The 17680-nt window shown below is 52.2% G+C and overlaps 1 protein-coding gene across 1 annotated transcript in view; it reads left to right on the top strand.

Moving 5' to 3' along the window:
- The first annotated feature begins 1352 nt into the window (after positions 1–1352).
- The window catches only part of HS3ST6 (heparan sulfate-glucosamine 3-sulfotransferase 6), a 31970-nt gene continuing 15642 nt past the window's right edge, over positions 1353–17680 (top strand). Inside the window, exon 1 of the mRNA XM_065684854.1 lies at positions 1353–1725. Within this exon, the coding sequence (XP_065540926.1) occupies positions 1379–1725 (347 nt within the window). The 5' untranslated portion in view covers positions 1353–1378. The remainder of the gene's footprint in view (positions 1726–17680) is intronic.

Below are 17680 nucleotides of genomic sequence, written 5' to 3'. Positions count from 1 at the left end.
ATGCACGGCCATGCAGGAGCATCACTGCCTCCCAGCGCTGCCGTGTCAGCACAGCTCTGCACCCTTCTGGGGCCAGGCTGCGGCTCTCCCCCTCCCATCCACGCTCTAACCCGTGGGAGACTCGTGGGCTCTAATTACAAGAAGAGCTAATTGCATTAATAGGTTAATTAAGACACCGCTGATTTCAGACACAAAAAGGGGAGGCTTTACATGAGTCCCCCTTGTCTTGAGGCATGTGGTGAGATAGACCTGGGAGCACTTCAGTGAAGCCAAAGTGGGTGCCAGAACCAGCAGTCCCGTGGGACTCCTCAGCACCGGGTCTTGGCCAGTTTGGTTTGGTGATGGCACAGGCTGCCAGGAGGACACAGCCAGGATGTGATGGTGCCATCACTGCATGCAAGGCCTGGGCACAGCACCCAGGGGTGCTGCAGGGTCCAGCTCCCACATCCCACTGATGCTGTAGCACCGGATGGGAAGTTTGTTATTTAGCACCCTGGTTACCTTTGGGACCCGGGGAATGAGGGGATCCGCAGCAGCAGCAATGAACCACCTTATCCCACCCCATCACCCATCACACACACGCGTGTTGAATCACAACACCCAAACTGCTGCTCTGGGGCTTATTTCGGAAGGTGCAGGGGAATGGCCGGAAACGGGGACTGCCCTTCCCAAGTACAGCAGAGACACGCACAGGGGGGTTGTGTTTCCACACCTGCAGTGGGTGCAGCCTAATAAGCGCTGCCTCATTGAGTGCTAATTGCTCTGTCAGGCTGACGGCTCTTTAGTCCCAGCCGAGGGCGTTGCAGCCTCCCATGTGCATCCACAAAACCTTGCTGCAGCCTCCTTTTCCCTGTGAGGCGCTGGCACAGGGTGCCCAGAGAAGCTGTGGCTGCCCCATCCCTGGCAGTGCTCAAGGCCAGGTTGGACACAGGGGCTTGGAGCAAGCTGCTCCAGTGGAAGGGGTCCCTGCCCGGGGCAGGGGTTGGAGCTGGAGGAGCTTTAAGCTCCCTTCAACCCAAAGCATTCCATGATTCTTTTAAAAAGGAGAAAACCGGGAGGTCAGTGCCAGGCTCTTCCCCAGGGTCCTGCAAGCGGTTCCCCCTGACTGTGGCTCCTCAGCGGGGAGGGGGGAGCCGGGGCTGGTCCTCTGGGGATGTGCCGGGGTACCCCACGCGTGTGCCCCGTCCCGCCCCCCCATCCCATCCCATCCCATCCCATCCCATCCCTCCATCCCCGGGGCGTTGCCGCCCCCGCCCCGCGTGGGGGGCGGTACGCGAGGGCGGGCAGGGGGCGCGGAGCCGGGACTTTGGGGGGGGGGTGTGTGTGTGTTGTGTGTGCGGCGGGATGCGCTGCCCATCGGGGCCGGTCGCGGCCCCCGATGGGATGTAGCGGGCGGCTGCTGGGACCCGTCGGGGGCCGCCGCGCCTCGCTGCTCCTCACCATGATCCTCTTCTTCACCTACTTCTTCTACTGCCTGCCGGGGCCCTGCGAGCCGCTGCCGCCCGCCCTGCTGCTGCCGCCGCCCGCCGCAATCCCCGACGGCGCGGCGCTGGGGGCTGCGGGCGGAGGCAGCCGGCGGTTCCCGCAGGCCATCATCGTCGGGGTGAAGAAGGGAGGGACGCGGGCGCTGCTGGAGTTCCTGCGGGCGCACCCCGGGGTGCGGGCGGTGGGTGCGGAGCCCCACTTCTTCGACAGGTGCTACGAGAAGGGGCTGCGCTGGTACAGGTAAGGGCGAGGGGGGGGACGCCGCTGGTCGGTAGTGAAGAGCTGAGCGGGTCTAATCGCTGCCCGTGGGGTGGAGGAGGCGGGGGTGGCAACAGGCGGGTTGGGGATGGGGATAACGGGGTCCGAGAGGAATTAATGGGGGGGGGGGGGGGGGGGGGATGCGAAGGGAGCCGAGCCGCGGGATCACAGGGGAGAACAAGCTCCCATCCCTGCTCGCCGGGGAACGGGAGGAAAAGGCGGTGTTTCGGCGCCGGTGCTAAAATCGGGAGCGGAGGGAACGCGAGCACCGGTCCTGCCGGTCTTCCCTAATGCCCCCATTGCCGTGTTCTTCCCTGTTCCCGTGTCCCCATGTTCCCCTGCTCCCCAGCCCGCAGCCCAGGTGGCCGGGAGCGGGACAACCCATCAGCAGAAATTTACCTTTTTTTCCCCTCTGATTATCCATCCTTTGTGATTGTAACCTTTAATACCTGATTATCACACGTCCCAGCGTTTCCCCACCGGGTTCCTTTAGGAATTCTTTTATTCGAGTAGCTTATAAAGCTAAAGGGAGCAAGAACCTCGGCTTGCAGGAGCGGGCTTGATCCTGGCTGGAAACACGAAGGCAGGGGTAGGGTGAAACAGCATCGCTTGGATCCCTCGGTTGTGTCAAAGGGCAGAGCCGGCTGATTCGAGGGAGTTGCTTGGTTGTGAGGGTTTCAGTGGAATTGAACTCTTCAGGAGATAAAGCACTCGGAAGAGCAGCTACTGTGCATGTGGTGTCTATTAAAGTCCCGTCTCCCGGCCAACTCCAGAGCGGCCCGGCCAAGCGGAGTCAGAGCGTTAAGTCCCACAAAGCCCGTGAAAGGATCTGGTCCGTTGTTTTGAAGCGAATCCAAATGTGTAGGTTTATAAAAGCGCTGCGGTGTTCCCGGAGAAACATCTGAAAACAATAAAAGGAGTAGCTCTCCCTGTCCTTCCTGCCGCTCCATCCTCCTCTCCCTCGGGAATGCTGTGTTCTTCCGTGTTCTTAATGTTCCAGGGGAGGTTGCAGCCGGGGCGAAATCATAACCTGTGCAAAGCGGCGTGTTTAATGGGAAGTGTAATTTTAGTGGTAATTTTACCCGCAGAGTTTCAGCTCTGCGAGACCACATCTGGGCTGTAAAGGTACTGCCTTAACGCACCTTCAGACGCAGTAAGTAGCGCGCTTGTTTTTATGGCTGTATTAATAGCGCCGTGATTTATCAGCTCATTTCTCAGTCCCGTTTGTAGCTGCGCTGCTCGAGGAGCAATAATGATGATAACTCACCTTTTAGGGTGAGGATTCCAACAGAGGTCTCGCTTGGCAGAATGGGAGTTTAATGACTGGCGAGCACATAATTAAAGAGGGAAGATCGAACGCTTTCATATCGCCGTAGCCCGGTGAGACGCTCACAGCGAGGACCACAGCGAAGGAAGAACAAATAAATCTTAGTTTTGGATTGCTGCGCAGTGAGTTTTGAGTGCAGGGAGTGCTCGCAGGGAGCCTGGCCTGAGCCCAGAGTGATGCTTTCAGATCATTCTGCATATGGTTGTGGTAAATTCGGAGGGCTAAAGCAGGGCAGGGGTTCGGCAGGGCCAGACGCATCGCAGGGGAGAAGCTGCATCCTTTCCAGTGAGGGGAAAAATCAGTAGTTGTTTTGCTTTAGCTCTGCGCCGAGTGTGTTTTCAATCACACGCACAACTATTTGCCGTAGTTTCCTCTCCTTTGTGCCTCCCTTGTTTTGTCTTCTTACAAGACCTTCCTATACCAAGGGTATTTTTCCCTGGGAAAGCCAGACAGAGCTAAATGTTTAAAGCTGGGGTGTGCTGGAGCGGAGGGGAATAGAAGTTGGACAGAAGTTCAGGTTTTTCCAATGAGTATCTCAAAGTGGTGTAAACATTGCTGAAATATTTGAGCGCGCTAGGAAACCAAAATTACACCAAGCGCTGCTCAAGCCAAGATATTTGGCCTGAAGGCACCTGTAGGTCCTTGCTTGTCTTAAGTAAATGTGGAAAAAAGAATCCCTTGGAAAGATCGCCATGGAATGGTTTTGTTCTTTCTTGGTAGTTCAGTTCTGCAGTGATTCCCCTGCTGTGGCCAGGAGTATCTGCTTGTGGGTGCAGAGTAGTTTATGCTACAATAAGTTACTGCCTGCAGCCATTTGTTCTTACCGGAATGTTTTATTTGATTTAAATTAGAAATAGTCCAAAGTCCCTTTTTTTGAGTAGCTTTTTTTTTGCTAGGGAAGAGAAAAATGCTCTGCAAAAGCAGCGTCTCGTGTGGAATTCCTTGAGTTACTTACTATAGGTTTAGCTAATTATAAGAAGATTAAACACCTTTTTGAGACAGCAACATAAATTACCTAATGGATAATCCGAGCATGATGTGACCTTTTATCCTAAAGCAAAGCATTATATTCATTTTTTTGGCACTCGGAGCTGCTTAAAGTAAACTGAAATAAAGCGACGAAGGGTGTCGGTGTGTGATGAAGGGTGTCGGTGTTTCTACAGCTCCACTCAGGCGGCGGTTTGGGGGTGCGAGTGTCTGGTTTGGGGATGCGAGTGTCTGGTTTGGGGATGCGAGTGTCCTATTGGGAACCTGGGACGCTGCCTGGCTGCTTTTGGGGTACGTAGGTGAATGCAGACATTAAGAACTTGGTTGAACCCGAGTTGTTTGCCAGTGATATTGAGAACTTCATTGCAACAAAATGAAGGGATGCTCGGTGCGACGGCACGGGGCAAATCCTGCCCTTGCTTGTGTGAATTGAGAACTGCACGGGTGTAACTCCTTTGTGGCTGCAGAGCAGCACCCGCTTTCACCCCAGGAGCTTCTTGGTATGAAGGGGAGCAGAGTTTGGGTCACAGGCAGCATTCGGGGTGCATTTGGGAGCAAGCGGGGCCATGGGCTGCGTGCTCCGGTGGAGGCTGCTCCACTGGTGATGTTTGGGGGTGTAGCTGGGATCTCTGCATGGGGTTGTTCCCGTTCTGGCTGCCAGAGCCGGGCTTGTTTCCCACGGAGCAGCCCGATGCTGCTCGGAGGTTTGGACCGCTCTGTCTGCCTGGCACCGTAATTCAGCGCGGATGCGGTCCTGTGGGAAAAGAGGAAGAGGGAAAAGAGCAGGAGACACGGTGGATAACGGCGGCTTCGGAGCAGTGCAGGGAAAGGACTTTGCAGATGCTGGTTTGCATAAAAGGGAGTTTGGGGGAATTCATGTTGAGAGCACTCGGTCTGATGTCGCTTATCCACAGAAGAGTTGCCCTGTCTCCATCTGCCGAAACTTTGCAGCGACATCAGCTCAACGTGATGCTTTTCCTCTGTTTCGTATTATTTATGATCTGAGTCCCTCTTTTCCATCTCCTCTTCCTGCCTTTTTCCAATAGCCAAAGAAAGAGTTACACAGGAATGAGGCTGGGCCAAGGCTCCCAACAACCCTTCACATCCCTGAGTGAAGCACGCGCAAGAAAGCAGCACTGGGACTGTGCTCAGTGAAACCGCACCCTGGGTGATGGCGCATGCTGGATTTCATAGGAATTAGAAAAAACTCCTTATTTTCTTACGCTTTGGGGCCAGATATGGGATGGCTCATCACAGCTGGTAAATGCCTCTTGGTCAGTGGATGGGCTGGAGCCTGGCACACAGCGAGCGGGCATCCTCTGACATTGCAGAGCCATCCCAGGGATCCAGACCTCTGTATTTAGGTTTTTATTGTCCTTTCCTCTTTTGATCGGATGCAGCACATGAAGAGGAGGAACTTTTCACGTGCTTCGTCATGGATTACACTGTGATTCTATGTGTGCATTGAGCAGTGCCAGGGGTGTCCCAGCTTGGGAGCATCTGTGTGTGCCCAGGGGAGGCAGGCAGTGAGCAGAGAGCTGCTCCATGTGATGTGGGGTTGGGCTGGGTTTTTCCCCCCTTTCCCCTCTCCTTCAAACCCATTCATGGGAGCTAATAATGTTCTTGAAAGGCATCCAGGATTTCTTGAGCCAGACTTTGTTATCTCCAAACCTTGCAACCCTGAAGCTTTTGAGCGGCAGGGAAAGGACGCGGCTCCAGCGCTGCTCTTTTGACTTTTGCTGTGAGTGTTATTGGCAGTTGAAAAGTGGAGCTAAGTAGATGCCTTGAGGGGGTTTTTGTGTGTGCTGTGATTGTACAGACAGATCAAGACACTCTATAGTGCAAGCTGTTGAATAAAATCCGAGGTTTCGGCTACCCTGGAGTCACCCGGCTGCGTTTTGGCAGGGAGCTTGTATCCCTTTCCAGGGGAGCTTTTCACAGGCACATTTAAGAAACACATAGGTGGGAAGAGACAAAAGAACCTTGCGAGGAGTCAGATGGCGATGCACTGAGCCCTGCTCCGGGACGTTATCTTTATTCATTGACACCAGTTAATCTGTTCTCCTGATGGACTCACGTTTCAGGTCTCCACGTCTGAGTGGCCCTTGTTTTTCTTGGTGCATTTGCAGGGACTCAGTCCTGCGACGTGCTCCGTGTGCTTTACTGCTTTGTGAGCTCTTCTTTCTTCCTCCTTTTTTATCTTTCATTGCAAAAATGGAGCCTTTCGCTATCAGCTTCCCCTCTCCTCACCCCCGTGTCCTGAAAATGAATCCTCAAATGCAAAGGAAAAATGCAGGAAACCTGAGAAAAAGCTGAGATTTTGTAACCAGGAAGAGGTATTTTAAAGCTTTTATTTAATGCACATTGCTTTTATTCAGTGCTTTAGACTCAGCTCTATGCTTTCAAGGCCAGGTTGGAAGGGGCTTGGAGCAGCCCAGTCTAACGGAAGGTGTCCCTAGTGGAACCGGATGAGCTTTAAGGTCCCTTCCAACCCAAACTGGTCTGGGATACACTTAGGGCTTAAGCACTGTGTGCATCCCGGCTCTCCCTGCTGTGGCGTGCCCCTGTTTTACTGCTGCCTGGCTTTGGGAAGTGATCCGTAATCCGTGCAAAGTTGGGTCTTCTGCAAACCGCTTTCACGCGGGATTAAAAATAGCTTGAACTGCCACGATGAGGAATTGGCATTTGAAACTGTTTAAAGGCATTTATTACTGAGGGCAGGCAAGGGGGGCTCTGCATGCCTCGTTTAGAGGGGTCTTTCCCACTGCACCGAGTCAGCGCTGGGCTGAGGAGCATGACTTGGCCATCCAGCCCCCTATTTCCACACTGATGTTATTCCCTTGCTTTCACGTGGCAGCTCCCAAGTTTTCATTCCAGCTCCAAAGCCCGTGAAGTTCTTCTTGCTGATACAAGCGGGTTTGAGAGTCGGAATTCCAGCCTGGCTCAGCTGCGGGGCAGCGTTAAGCCGGGTTATTCCATGTGTTGTTACGTAGATAGTGTCAGGCTAAAGTGATTAAAGCTGCATGTTGGTGTTGGCTGTGATTTCTATCGGATGAAAGCTGGGCCTTGCAGATTGGAACGAGCCACGGTCTTCCTGGCTGAGGAATGCTTTCCCTGCCGCTGTCTCTTAAATAAATGGTGGTTTCATATACAGGCTGTGCAGTGGGGTGGGCAGGAGTAACCCGAGTGTCTAAAGGATCTCAAGTCTGCCAGCATTGCTATCCCAGACTGCTTAAATACATAAAGCTGGGCACCTAGGAGTGATGGGGCTGGTTTAAACAGTGAATATTATGTGAACTGATGCCTTTAGGAAGATTCTTCTCTATTTATGCCCTTTTTCTTTGGCTGGAAATTTAAATGCATGAACAGGGACTGGTTTTTATCACCTACATGTAACCTCTCTGAAAAGACGCCAAACATGATGAAAAGTTCCCAAACAGCAGCAAACGCTGCGAGGTTTCTGTTTGCTGAACTATTGAGGAGCAATACGTTGGAGATATTCAAGGCCCGCCTGGACAAGTTCCTGTGTGATGTACTGTAGGTTACCCTGCTCTTGCAGGGGGGTTGGACTAGATGATCTTTTGAGGTCCCTTCCAACCCTTGGGATTCTGTAATAGTCATCACGGAGTAAGAGTTTTGGGGTTTCATCCTCGAACGGTCACGGTTTGGGTTTGGTTTTCAGAGGTGATTTTTAGACGCAGAGAAGGCCGGTGGATTTCGAGGGTGCTTTTATGCAAGGAGAGGCTGTTACTTAAGAGAGTTCAAAGCTTATTTATAAAACAGTAATTACCATCCCCTGGGATGGAAGCGGGCAGCTCGCATCCAGCCAAGGAGGGGGCTACAATAGTTAATTGCCAAATATGCTTAAAAGCTGCTTCCTGACCTTTTAGGAAACTTTTAGTTGGAACAGGCTCGGGCAGAGATTGAAAACCTGCCTAATGAAAGGCCAGGTTTAATACCAGGACTTAGCTCTAAATGGCTTTTCAAAGGGCTTTGGAAATCCTCCTGCTTAGGAAGACGGCGTCAAAGGGATGCTCCAGTGTCCTGCAGGACCGTGCTCTGCCCCGGAGCAAGAGCTGATGGGGCTGGGTGAGACCTGAGCCTGGTGGCTTCTTCCTCATATCCCAGCTTTTGGGTTGGCCAAAAGGGCTCAGGAGGGTGGAATTGCCTGGAGCTCTTGGGTGCGATCTGCTCTCCCCTTTCCTGGGTCCTGTGAGGTGCCCCCACTGATGCCCTCCTCTATGGAGCATCTTGGACAGCTCAGTTTAATCCCTACCCTTGCTCTCACGCTATGTTTCAGCCCTCCAGTGAGATCCAAGCCATGTGCTGTGAGGGAGATGGAGATGCTCCATGAGCCCCAGCACCAAGGAGGTGCATTGTGCCTGCCTGACCACCGTGTCCTCCCTGACCTGCTTCAGCAAGCTGAAAGCTCATCAGCTTCTCCACCGGGAAGGGAGAGGAGCCGGTGGAACTCTTGGATCTCCCTGTGTGCCTCCCAACACATTCCTCTCTGAGTTTGTTTAGAAATGTTTGAAAGTGAGGAGCAGAGGGATGTTCTGCATGATGTACAGCCTGTCTTTAAAAAGCACTTGGTTGCAAGCCCAAAGTGCAGTTGAGAGTGGAGGCAGCCTGGTCAGGTCTGGTCCATGCAGGGAGATGTTTCGAGATGGAGCTTTCCTTGCAGAAGGATGTCCACGCTCCCCTTTAGTGGTAATGGTCCTGGATGGAAAAATCACAGCAACCCATTTGATTTTGCCCCCTTCTCCCTCCGTGCAGAGACAGCTCGCAGATCACAGGAGTCTGAACGTCCTCAGGATTATTCATGCATCCTTTAAGTGAGTCACTCTTGATCTGAAGAGTCGTTTGAAATGCAAATGGAGGTATTGCAGTCAGTCAGGCCGCTGGGGCGGTAACCGGGGCACAGAGCCAGGCGCTGGCTAACCGAATTTGAACCCGCAAGTGGTCCCAGTGCACGGGGTTGTCAATCCTGACCCTGGGTGCTGCTGGTGTTTGCAGGCAGTGGGGTGATTCTGCCTGCAGAGATCCAGGCTTTGCACGGCTGAGACGTTCTAGGGCCACAGACCAAAAGGAGCATCCCTATTCTGGCACATGACTTGAGCCACCCTGACCTGGAGCGTGCAGAGTGCTGGACCAGCACCATTTGAGACTAAAATACAGGGTGAAATGGTTGAAATTAGCTTCTCAGACCCAGGTGCAGAAAACTTTCATGGTTTGGGCTGTTAAAGCACCAGCACAGGAATGTTCTAGGTGGCCGAGGGGAACAGCAGCACTTTCGGAGCAGGATGTGGGAGGGATTTAATATGCCAAACATGCTCTACCAAGGCAAACCCTTGGCCAGGCAGGGACATGAGGGGAATAAAACACCTCTGGTCCAGTGCTGGGGGTGGCACAAGCATCCCGGGAGCCCAAGATCACCATGCATTTTAACACACCAAATTGATTGCAAGCAGAGGAGAATTACATTAATATAGTCACTTGTCACTGAGGTCTTATTAGTAATCTCCAGTCATTAGTCTGGAGAGAGTAAGGATGTGACCTTGTTAAGCGTCCTTGCAGAGCTGACCACTTTGCTATTGATTTATTACTTAACCCCTAAACAGTGTGTGTGTGGCTGTGTCTGTGTGTGCACCTACCCATGGGTGCAGAGGAGGTGTTTATGGGTGGAATGAAGAGCTGCCCATCTCACCAGCACCCTTTGGGCTGGTTCAGCTGGTGAATTAGCAGCCGCTTTCAGGGGGCACTGTGTTCTGCGGAGGGAGAAAAGAAGGACCTGGTGGTGATTGATGGGAAGGGACAAGCAAAGTGACAGATCACATCCCCGGAGGCCACATCACGCTTCTGCCTCCTGCCCAGCGCTGCATGGGGCTGGCGGAGCCCTCCTGCATCGCCCAACTTCCCAGCTGCTCCAAGCCCTCAGCATCCCAACCCCTGGTCCTGAGGGGCCTGGGCTGTGGCTGTGGAGGGCAGGATGGCTCCGCTGTGAGCACAAGCAGGCTCTTCTTGCTGCAAGTGAAATCAAGCCCCCATAGCAAACTACGGCTCAGTGAGGAAGGGATTGGGATGCTCCTGATTCCCTGCTGTAGCCTCCTGCTCTGCCTCTCCGTACGGATGGGGCAGGACCCTGAAATGCCTCTGCCACCTCTGCGGTGCTACATCAGAATGGTTTATTTCATTTTCTTCCTTTCTTTGCTTCCTTTTCTTGTGGGTGCTGATTGTGCCCCAAAAGATTCTCCTACTTCTACCTGCCATTCACCACGCACTGAGTGCTGTTGCTCCCATTCCTCCCATGTAATTCCAAGTGACACCGCACCCCCACGGACACCCTACCAGGGAGGAAATGTCAATAACAGTGGAAGCAAAAGAAACCCTCCAATTACCAGGAGCAGGGAAGGGGCTCGATAAATGCCATTGATCAGGCGCTTGTCAGCGCAATCCCTCAACCCTTGTCAATAGATGCAGCGGTGGCTCTCGGAGATGGGTGTGTTGCTGATGGCCGGGAAAAGCCTTTCCCAGCTTCAGACCTGGCTGGTTGGGACCTGCAGGCTCCATCCCTGCAAGCGACAGCCCAGTGGGGTGTGTAGATGGGGTTGGGGGGGGATTATTCTTCAGCAGGAGCATCGGCCGCTTCCTCCGGCTGCCTTTATATCTGAGCAAATCATGTTCCTCTGCCACACAAGCCATGAGAAAAGCGTCAAGGGGCTGCTGCCAAGTACTTTGGGCTGAGAATTTAGGTTTTGTTGAGGGAAGGGATCGTTTGTCTCCATGAAAAGCCCGTTTTGGGGGAGGGATGGAGCTGAACGTCCCCCCCGCGGTGCCGGAGACCCAAGCGTGACAACCTGTATCCGCTCGGCTGCCACCCGGGCGGCGCGGAGCTGCCGCTGGTGCCTCTCCTGCACAAAGGAGCCGTCGGGCAGGGGCTGGGCTGCTGCCAGGAAGAGAAGGGAGAAAGACATCCCCGAAGGTCTGATCCTACCCCGAGGGGAGGGCTGGGATGCTGCGGGATCAGGAGATGAGGGTCCGGCACTGGTGACAGGAGCATCCCTGCACCCCGCTCTGCATCCATGGAAACCCAGACTGGTTTGTGTTGGAAGGGATCTCAAAGCTCACCCAGCTCCAACCCCTGCCACGGGCAGGGACCCCTTCCACTGGAGCAGCTTGCTCCAAGCCCCTGTGTCCAACCTGGCCTTGAGCACTGCCAGGGATGGGGCAGCCACAGCTTCCTACCAGAGTCTGAAGCTTTGATTTCATCTTAGGTAGCATGGTTTAGATGGGAGGGTGAGGGTTCTGGTTCTGTTGGGTGTGATGGGGGGGGAGCATTGCTCTGTGCTGCAGACGGAGGTCCTCTCTGCTGCTTCAACTGCATCCCACAGGGAGGCAGAGGCAGCAGCATCAGGGCCCATCAATCTGGGGAGGAGATGGGGCTGCTGAGCCCGGTACAGCCCACGTTGGTCCCAGCAGGTAGCTGTAACGAGCCCAGGTTGTGAGCATGGTGTGACGGCTGATCATCCACTGTGCGGATGGGAGGGACACGGCGTCCTCCATGAGAGCACGCTTGGTCTGATCCTGATCTTGTTACAAGGCAGATAACAAGAGGTGGCCTGGTTCAGTTCTGATCTTGGTATGGATTTTAACAATTAATACTTCCTCGCTTTGAGGTGAGGGCTTGCTGTATTCACAGGACTTAGCAGGGATCACGATAAGGCCTCTGTCATGTTGAAAGTTCATAAAGCTCGAATTACTGAACAGGAACCTTGAACGAGCGATTCCTTTTTAGCACTGATCACTTCAATGGCACAAAACCTCTTCAAAACACTCCTTTCTTGGCAAACATCCTTTAAAATACAGGCAAATGGAGGCTTAAACCCTGCCAAGGTTTGGTGACCACTTAACTCCAGCTGTGCACAGCTGTGGGAGCCTCATGTCAGTGTTTGCATCACGGCTCAGCGAGCTGCCTCCAAGTGTTAACACACACCTTGCTGTCAGTGGAATTCTGGTCGTCTGGTGTCATGGGCTGATGAATTACACAGCTCTGTGTGTGTGTGTGTGTGCAGTGTACCCAGCTCTGACCTGAAAGCAGTCCCCAAACCCTATACTTGGGTGAAGTTGGAGCCAGGTTCCTGGATGAAGAGGAAAGGAAACCAACGGGCTTGTGGCTCCACGTGGTTTGAAGTCCGCCATGGTTTGAATGTGCCAGTGGATGGGAAGACAGCAATCAGGAGCAGCAGAAGGTGGAAGGATGCTGGGGCAGTGGCTGGGTGACCTGACAGGCAGGTAGGTGCTGTGCTGGCTGCGTCACCTCATCCCTGTATGGCCATTACCACAAGGCCCTGCACACGCTGCACGTTAGTTGCCTGAGTCACTGCCCAGGATGCAGAAGAACAGCTTTAAAGAGCAAGTAGAACTGTTGCCACTTCAAAACTAGGCTCAGAATTGATGCCAGGACTCCAACAGACTGATGCTCCTTTATTCTCCTTTTAATTAATTCCTTTGCCTCCAGTGAATTTCCATCTTTTCTTTCTCTGCAATCAAAGGGCTGCGAGCAGCCAGGCTTGCATTAGGAACAGACTGATCCAACCTTGTTTTAATCTTCCTGTATCAGTTACTTGTCTTTTCCCCATGCTGCCACAATGCATCTGAAGCACATATGCCAAGAGATGACTTGTTACAGGAGAGATGGGGCACGCAAGACCCTGGGGTTTGTTCTCGGCAGGTCTCCTTTGCAGTTTTGTATGGCAGCGAAGGGGAAGAGTCCAGATACACAAAGGGGCAATTATGTGGTCACCTGAGAAGTGCCTGATGATTTATGGTGTTATTAAAAGGTGATGGTAAGAGTAGAAAAGATTTGTAGCATCTGCATCGACAACCCCATCCCTGACCCTCACACCCCAGATACCAACATATTAAATATCCAGGCAGGCATTCAAGCCTGCGGATCGCTTTGACAGGGAGCCCTGCACATCTGGTAGCACTTGGCCTGATACTTAAGACCCTGGACAGTGTGTAATTAAACATAAGTCACTCCTTGCCCTGTTGCGGACTCAAAGAGGCTGTTCCTGCTTGAAGGGGGGGTCTATGGAGGAGCCTCGTGGAAGAGGAACGTGCAACCGGAGTTGATGTGAAGATGAAGATGTGCTTTGGAGCAGCCATCTCCACGTGGCAAAAGAGCCAGCGCTGGAGTTTTCATGCCCCGTGGGATCTAAGCCTGATCCGAACCAACAGCTCTTTCTTGCTAGTCATTATTGCAGCTCCGAAACAGCCTCCATAGCTCCTAGATCTCCTCCTGTGTCCAACAGTAATGTGCCAGCATTGGTTGTCCTTGGGCAGACTGCTGCATCTCCTCATTCTCTTGCCAGTTACAGACTGTAGAGGTCCAGGATGATGCTGTTGGCTTGGGCATTAGGAGCCTGTGTTGCTGGAGCAGTGCAGGATTCCTCTTTCTATCCCATTATTTGCTGTTCTGGTTCCCATGGTTGGGTGTTCTGCTTGTTAGAGGGAAGAAACCACAGCTGGAAGTGAAAGATGCAAAGGGTGAGCTGATCAGAGAAGACGGTTTGTGGTCCCACACCTTGACAGGGATAGCCTGGATGTGTTATTGCATGTGTTAGTGCACAGATCCCTCCTCCCATGCCGTGGCTGGCATGAATCAATAGGATGCCATTGGCTTCGGTGGAATGATGCTGCTTTGCAGCGGTGGGGTTCCCAACTAGAAATGACATCTGCCAGAGCTGCCTTGGTTTGGGCAAGCACTGAGCTTTAGATGCAAGTGGTGGAAGTGGCTCTGATGGGCATCTTCACTGCTGGAAGTCTGCACTGCGCTGAACGCGCAGCCTCTGCTTTGTGCTGAGCTGAAAATGAGCAGAGAGCGGGGAGGATGCACGTGTTTTCAGAGAGGAGGGGAGAGCTGGCAGTGCTGGGGGGGGATAAAAGCAGCATATGTCTGATTGAATACACGGAGAAGTGCAGGCCAGATGGCTGGAAGTCCTAAGAACTGTTTAATAACTCCTAAACTCTTTGCTCTCTGGAGCAAGATTACGGGCACCTGCGATGTCCTCTCTGCTCAGTTTGCCTCCTGTGTTGGCTGTGTTAGTCGTGGCTTTGGGTAGAGCTCTTAATATTGCTTGAGACCTTCAGAAATGTGTGAAGTTATTATGTGGGGTGTAAGTGTTGAGCATCTTTCAGGGAGCAGCCAATGATCTGTGTGGATGACCCCCCCATCCCAGGGATATGGAAGTGCCTCTGTGGTTGCCCCAGTCCCTATACATGTTACAGGGTCTAAAGAGCCCACTCCTGGGGGAGTCTCTTGGTCTAATTCACACTGATCAGGCTGAAAACAGGAATATCTGTGCCAAAAGATGACAAAGTCCATCAGCTCCCTGGAGCAGAGCACAAGTAGATCCATGGGACAAGCACACACTGAACTTGGGCAGAGTGAGTTCTGATTTGCACTGTCTGTCCTCTGGCTCTTACTGAACTCTAGAACTCACAGAGAAGCTGAGCTCAAACCATTTGCGCTGCAGCATTTGTCCTTCCTGGGAGAGAATTTGGAAATCAGGTCCTATCAGGTGTCATCCTCCTCCTGGCAGCATCTGAGCCGTGGGGCAAGGGAGGAGGGAGGATGTGTTTGAAGGGGTTTGGGGATGGAGATAAAGGTGCCTGAAATGATGCTAGGGATTGGTCCTCAGGATAGTCTTTTGGTGGTTACCCAGTGCCACGTTGTCCTCCCTGGAAGCTAGGAAGGACTTGGAGAGCCTGGGAGGACCCTGCTGGTCCAGGCTTCCTTCAGGTGTTCTCATCTTTGCCATGCTCCATCTCTATGGCCAAATATCTTCCTTATAGGGATGGTGGTGAGCACAGTGGGACGAGTTAGTTCAGGAGGTGGATGGAATAGGACAGGCTCAGGGCATGATGAAGGAGGTGATTTAAGGACACGACCAGGCAGGAACCTGCATCCTCTGGTCCATCCATTCAACCTCCTATGAGGTCAGCAGCCTATTTTCTCCTCCAGTTTCCAAGAGGCTCTGGAAGTGCCAGAATAAGATGGAAAATGCTGACTGGGCAGTGTTCCTGGCCAGGAGAGGAGAGGTTTGCAGCATCGAGTTGTGCTCTGTTGTTACCACCAGCCAGCTTCCCACATGTAGGAGATGGGGATTGTGCAGGCTGCCTTTGGAAATGACCCCGGATCGCACCTTCCTAAGGGTGATCAGAGGAGCTCCTCTCCAGGAAAGCTTCTGGCTTTGGGAAGACACAAACACAAGCCCTTGGCAGGTCACTGGGGAACCCAAGCTGTTATTTGTTGTGGTCAAAAGTGAAATCTCCTTCAAAGCAGGAGTTTGCTTTCTTTATTGAAACACAAAGCAATAATTCCCAAAGCCAAGCGAAACATGGGATGTGGTCGGTGTCGGCGCTTCAGAGCTGGGGAGGTTTTGAGTGGAAAGGAGTCCTTTGTGTTCCAGGGGAAAGGCTGATCTTTGCTACTTCAGAACCTTGCAATCAGCCATCAGGTTTCTCTGTGGATGGTTGATAGATGTAGAGATATAGATATGGATACAGATAGATATATTGATATAGATACAGATATATAGCTATAGATAGAGATATATAGATATAGATACAGATATAGATATATAGCTATAGATAGAGATATATAGATACAGATATAGATATATAGCTATAGATAGAGATATATAGATATAGATACAGATAGAGATAGATGTATAGATACAGGTATAGGTATATGGATATATACTTTCTCTATAATACCTACAGTTTTGCAGCAGATAAATTGCTTTTGGGGTTGTCGTGTGGTCACTTCAGGGGCAGATCCTGCATGGGTACCATCGCTTTGGGAGCTGCCCCGTCTTGGGTTATCTGTGCTGCTACAAGAGCTATAGCGACACTTCAGAAACTGAAGATTTGTCATTTTGGGGAGACCTTTATATAAAACCCCAACCAAACCCAAGTGCCTGGAGGCCTTTGAGGGGAGGGAGCAGAAACTGCAGTGACATGAAGCTGGGCATCCTATATAAAGCAGGTTGCAGCTTTTAAAGCCGCACGATGGGAGAACCCCTCCGATCTGTGCGTGTGCATCTCTTGTTTCAAGGAAAACGAACTGCAAAGAAGAACAAACAAAAGTGGGTTAATTCTTCTTTGCCAAGCAGGGCTCCATTCAGCCCTGTAAAAGTCATGGGATTTAGGAATGTGGCGATAGCGTCAGTGTTTTTGGGTAGCGCATCCACAGCGTAGCGCGTTTTCAGGCTTCAGGAGCTGTTTCTGATTAGGGTATTTTCTTTTGACAACTTTTCTTTGCTTTTCAGAAGAAAAAAGAAGGTGGGGGGAGGAAAGGACTTTTTGTAACAGTTGGACGAGAGATGGGGAAAAATCTGTTTGAAATATGCAGGGACCTGAAAGAAAACCTTGAGTGAATAATAAGTTTAACTGACCTTAAAATATCCCATTGCCATGAGGGATTTGAGAGTAATACTTCAAATGGATTTTTGATGAGGCTCTCCAGGCTGTGGGGAATTGAATATTTTACCCAACACGCTTTCTGATCTAGATTTTCACAATAACCAGGGAAAAACCTATTCTGAAATGCCCGAAGAAGTTTTCTGGGTTGGTTTCGTGTTTCTTTTGCTTTAAAGCTCCAGCCAAGCAGGGGAAAATCCATTTCCTGGAAGGTGACTTTCCAGAACTACTTTTTCCTTCCCCCCAACACTAAATTTCATCCTAAAGCCGAATTCACCCCGACCCGTGTGGCATCCTCACGGGTACCTGCTGGCATGGTGTGATCCATCACAGCATTGCCCTCATGTCCTTGGAGCCCTGTGCCTATAGGCTCTGGTGGAACCCCGATGTGGTGTCACTGTCCCCAGCATCCCTGTCCTTCCCTCTTTTTAAAGCCCATATTGGTGGGGGATGTTTGGGCAGATACCCATGGGCAGAGCATCCTTTGCTGAGGCACAAAGGGAGCCCCAAATCCCAGGAGAGGCCATCCCGGTGGTCCTTCCTCTCTGAAATGGAAACAACCAGTGCTTTCTGGGCTGCTTTGCTGCCCATCCATCCAAGGGGCTGATACAATCGAAAGCAGCCAAGGATGTTTGATACCCTCAAGGGATGCCCACTCTTCTCGCCCCAACTCAGTCCCCAGGGATGAGGGGCAGTGCACACGGGCGCTGGTTGCTTATGGAGGAGCAGTGGCTGGGAGCTGCTGGTGTTCATAGCAGGAGGCTCCTGCTCCCACCACTCATGGCTTGAAGGCAGACAAGCATTTCCTCCCGCCCTGCCTTGGTGGTCTTGGTGGAGACGTGGTGGTCTTGGGCTCCCAAGGAGCTTGTGTAAGCGAGGCAAGGTCCCATTAAGCTTTATGGGGCAGCAGGATGGAGCCTTGAGCATCCTTGTGGAGCAGAACCTCTCGTGGTCCTGCTGCCTCATCACACACCGGTGGGATGGTGTGGGCTTGTCACCTACTCTGCCAAGACATCCAGTCTAGGTCATGCTTTGCCAGGAAAGGCTGGACCAGATGGTCCTTGAGGTCCCTTTCGGCCTGGGGTTCTGTGATTCTATCGTTGCTGCATCAGTGCAAAAGGCGATGCAAGATTCATT

Source organism: Lathamus discolor, chromosome 6, assembly GCF_037157495.1.
Source record: "Lathamus discolor isolate bLatDis1 chromosome 6, bLatDis1.hap1, whole genome shotgun sequence".
NCBI classification, from domain to species: domain Eukaryota; kingdom Metazoa; phylum Chordata; class Aves; order Psittaciformes; family Psittacidae; genus Lathamus; species Lathamus discolor.
This window is presented reverse-complemented; position numbering and strand designations above follow the sequence as displayed.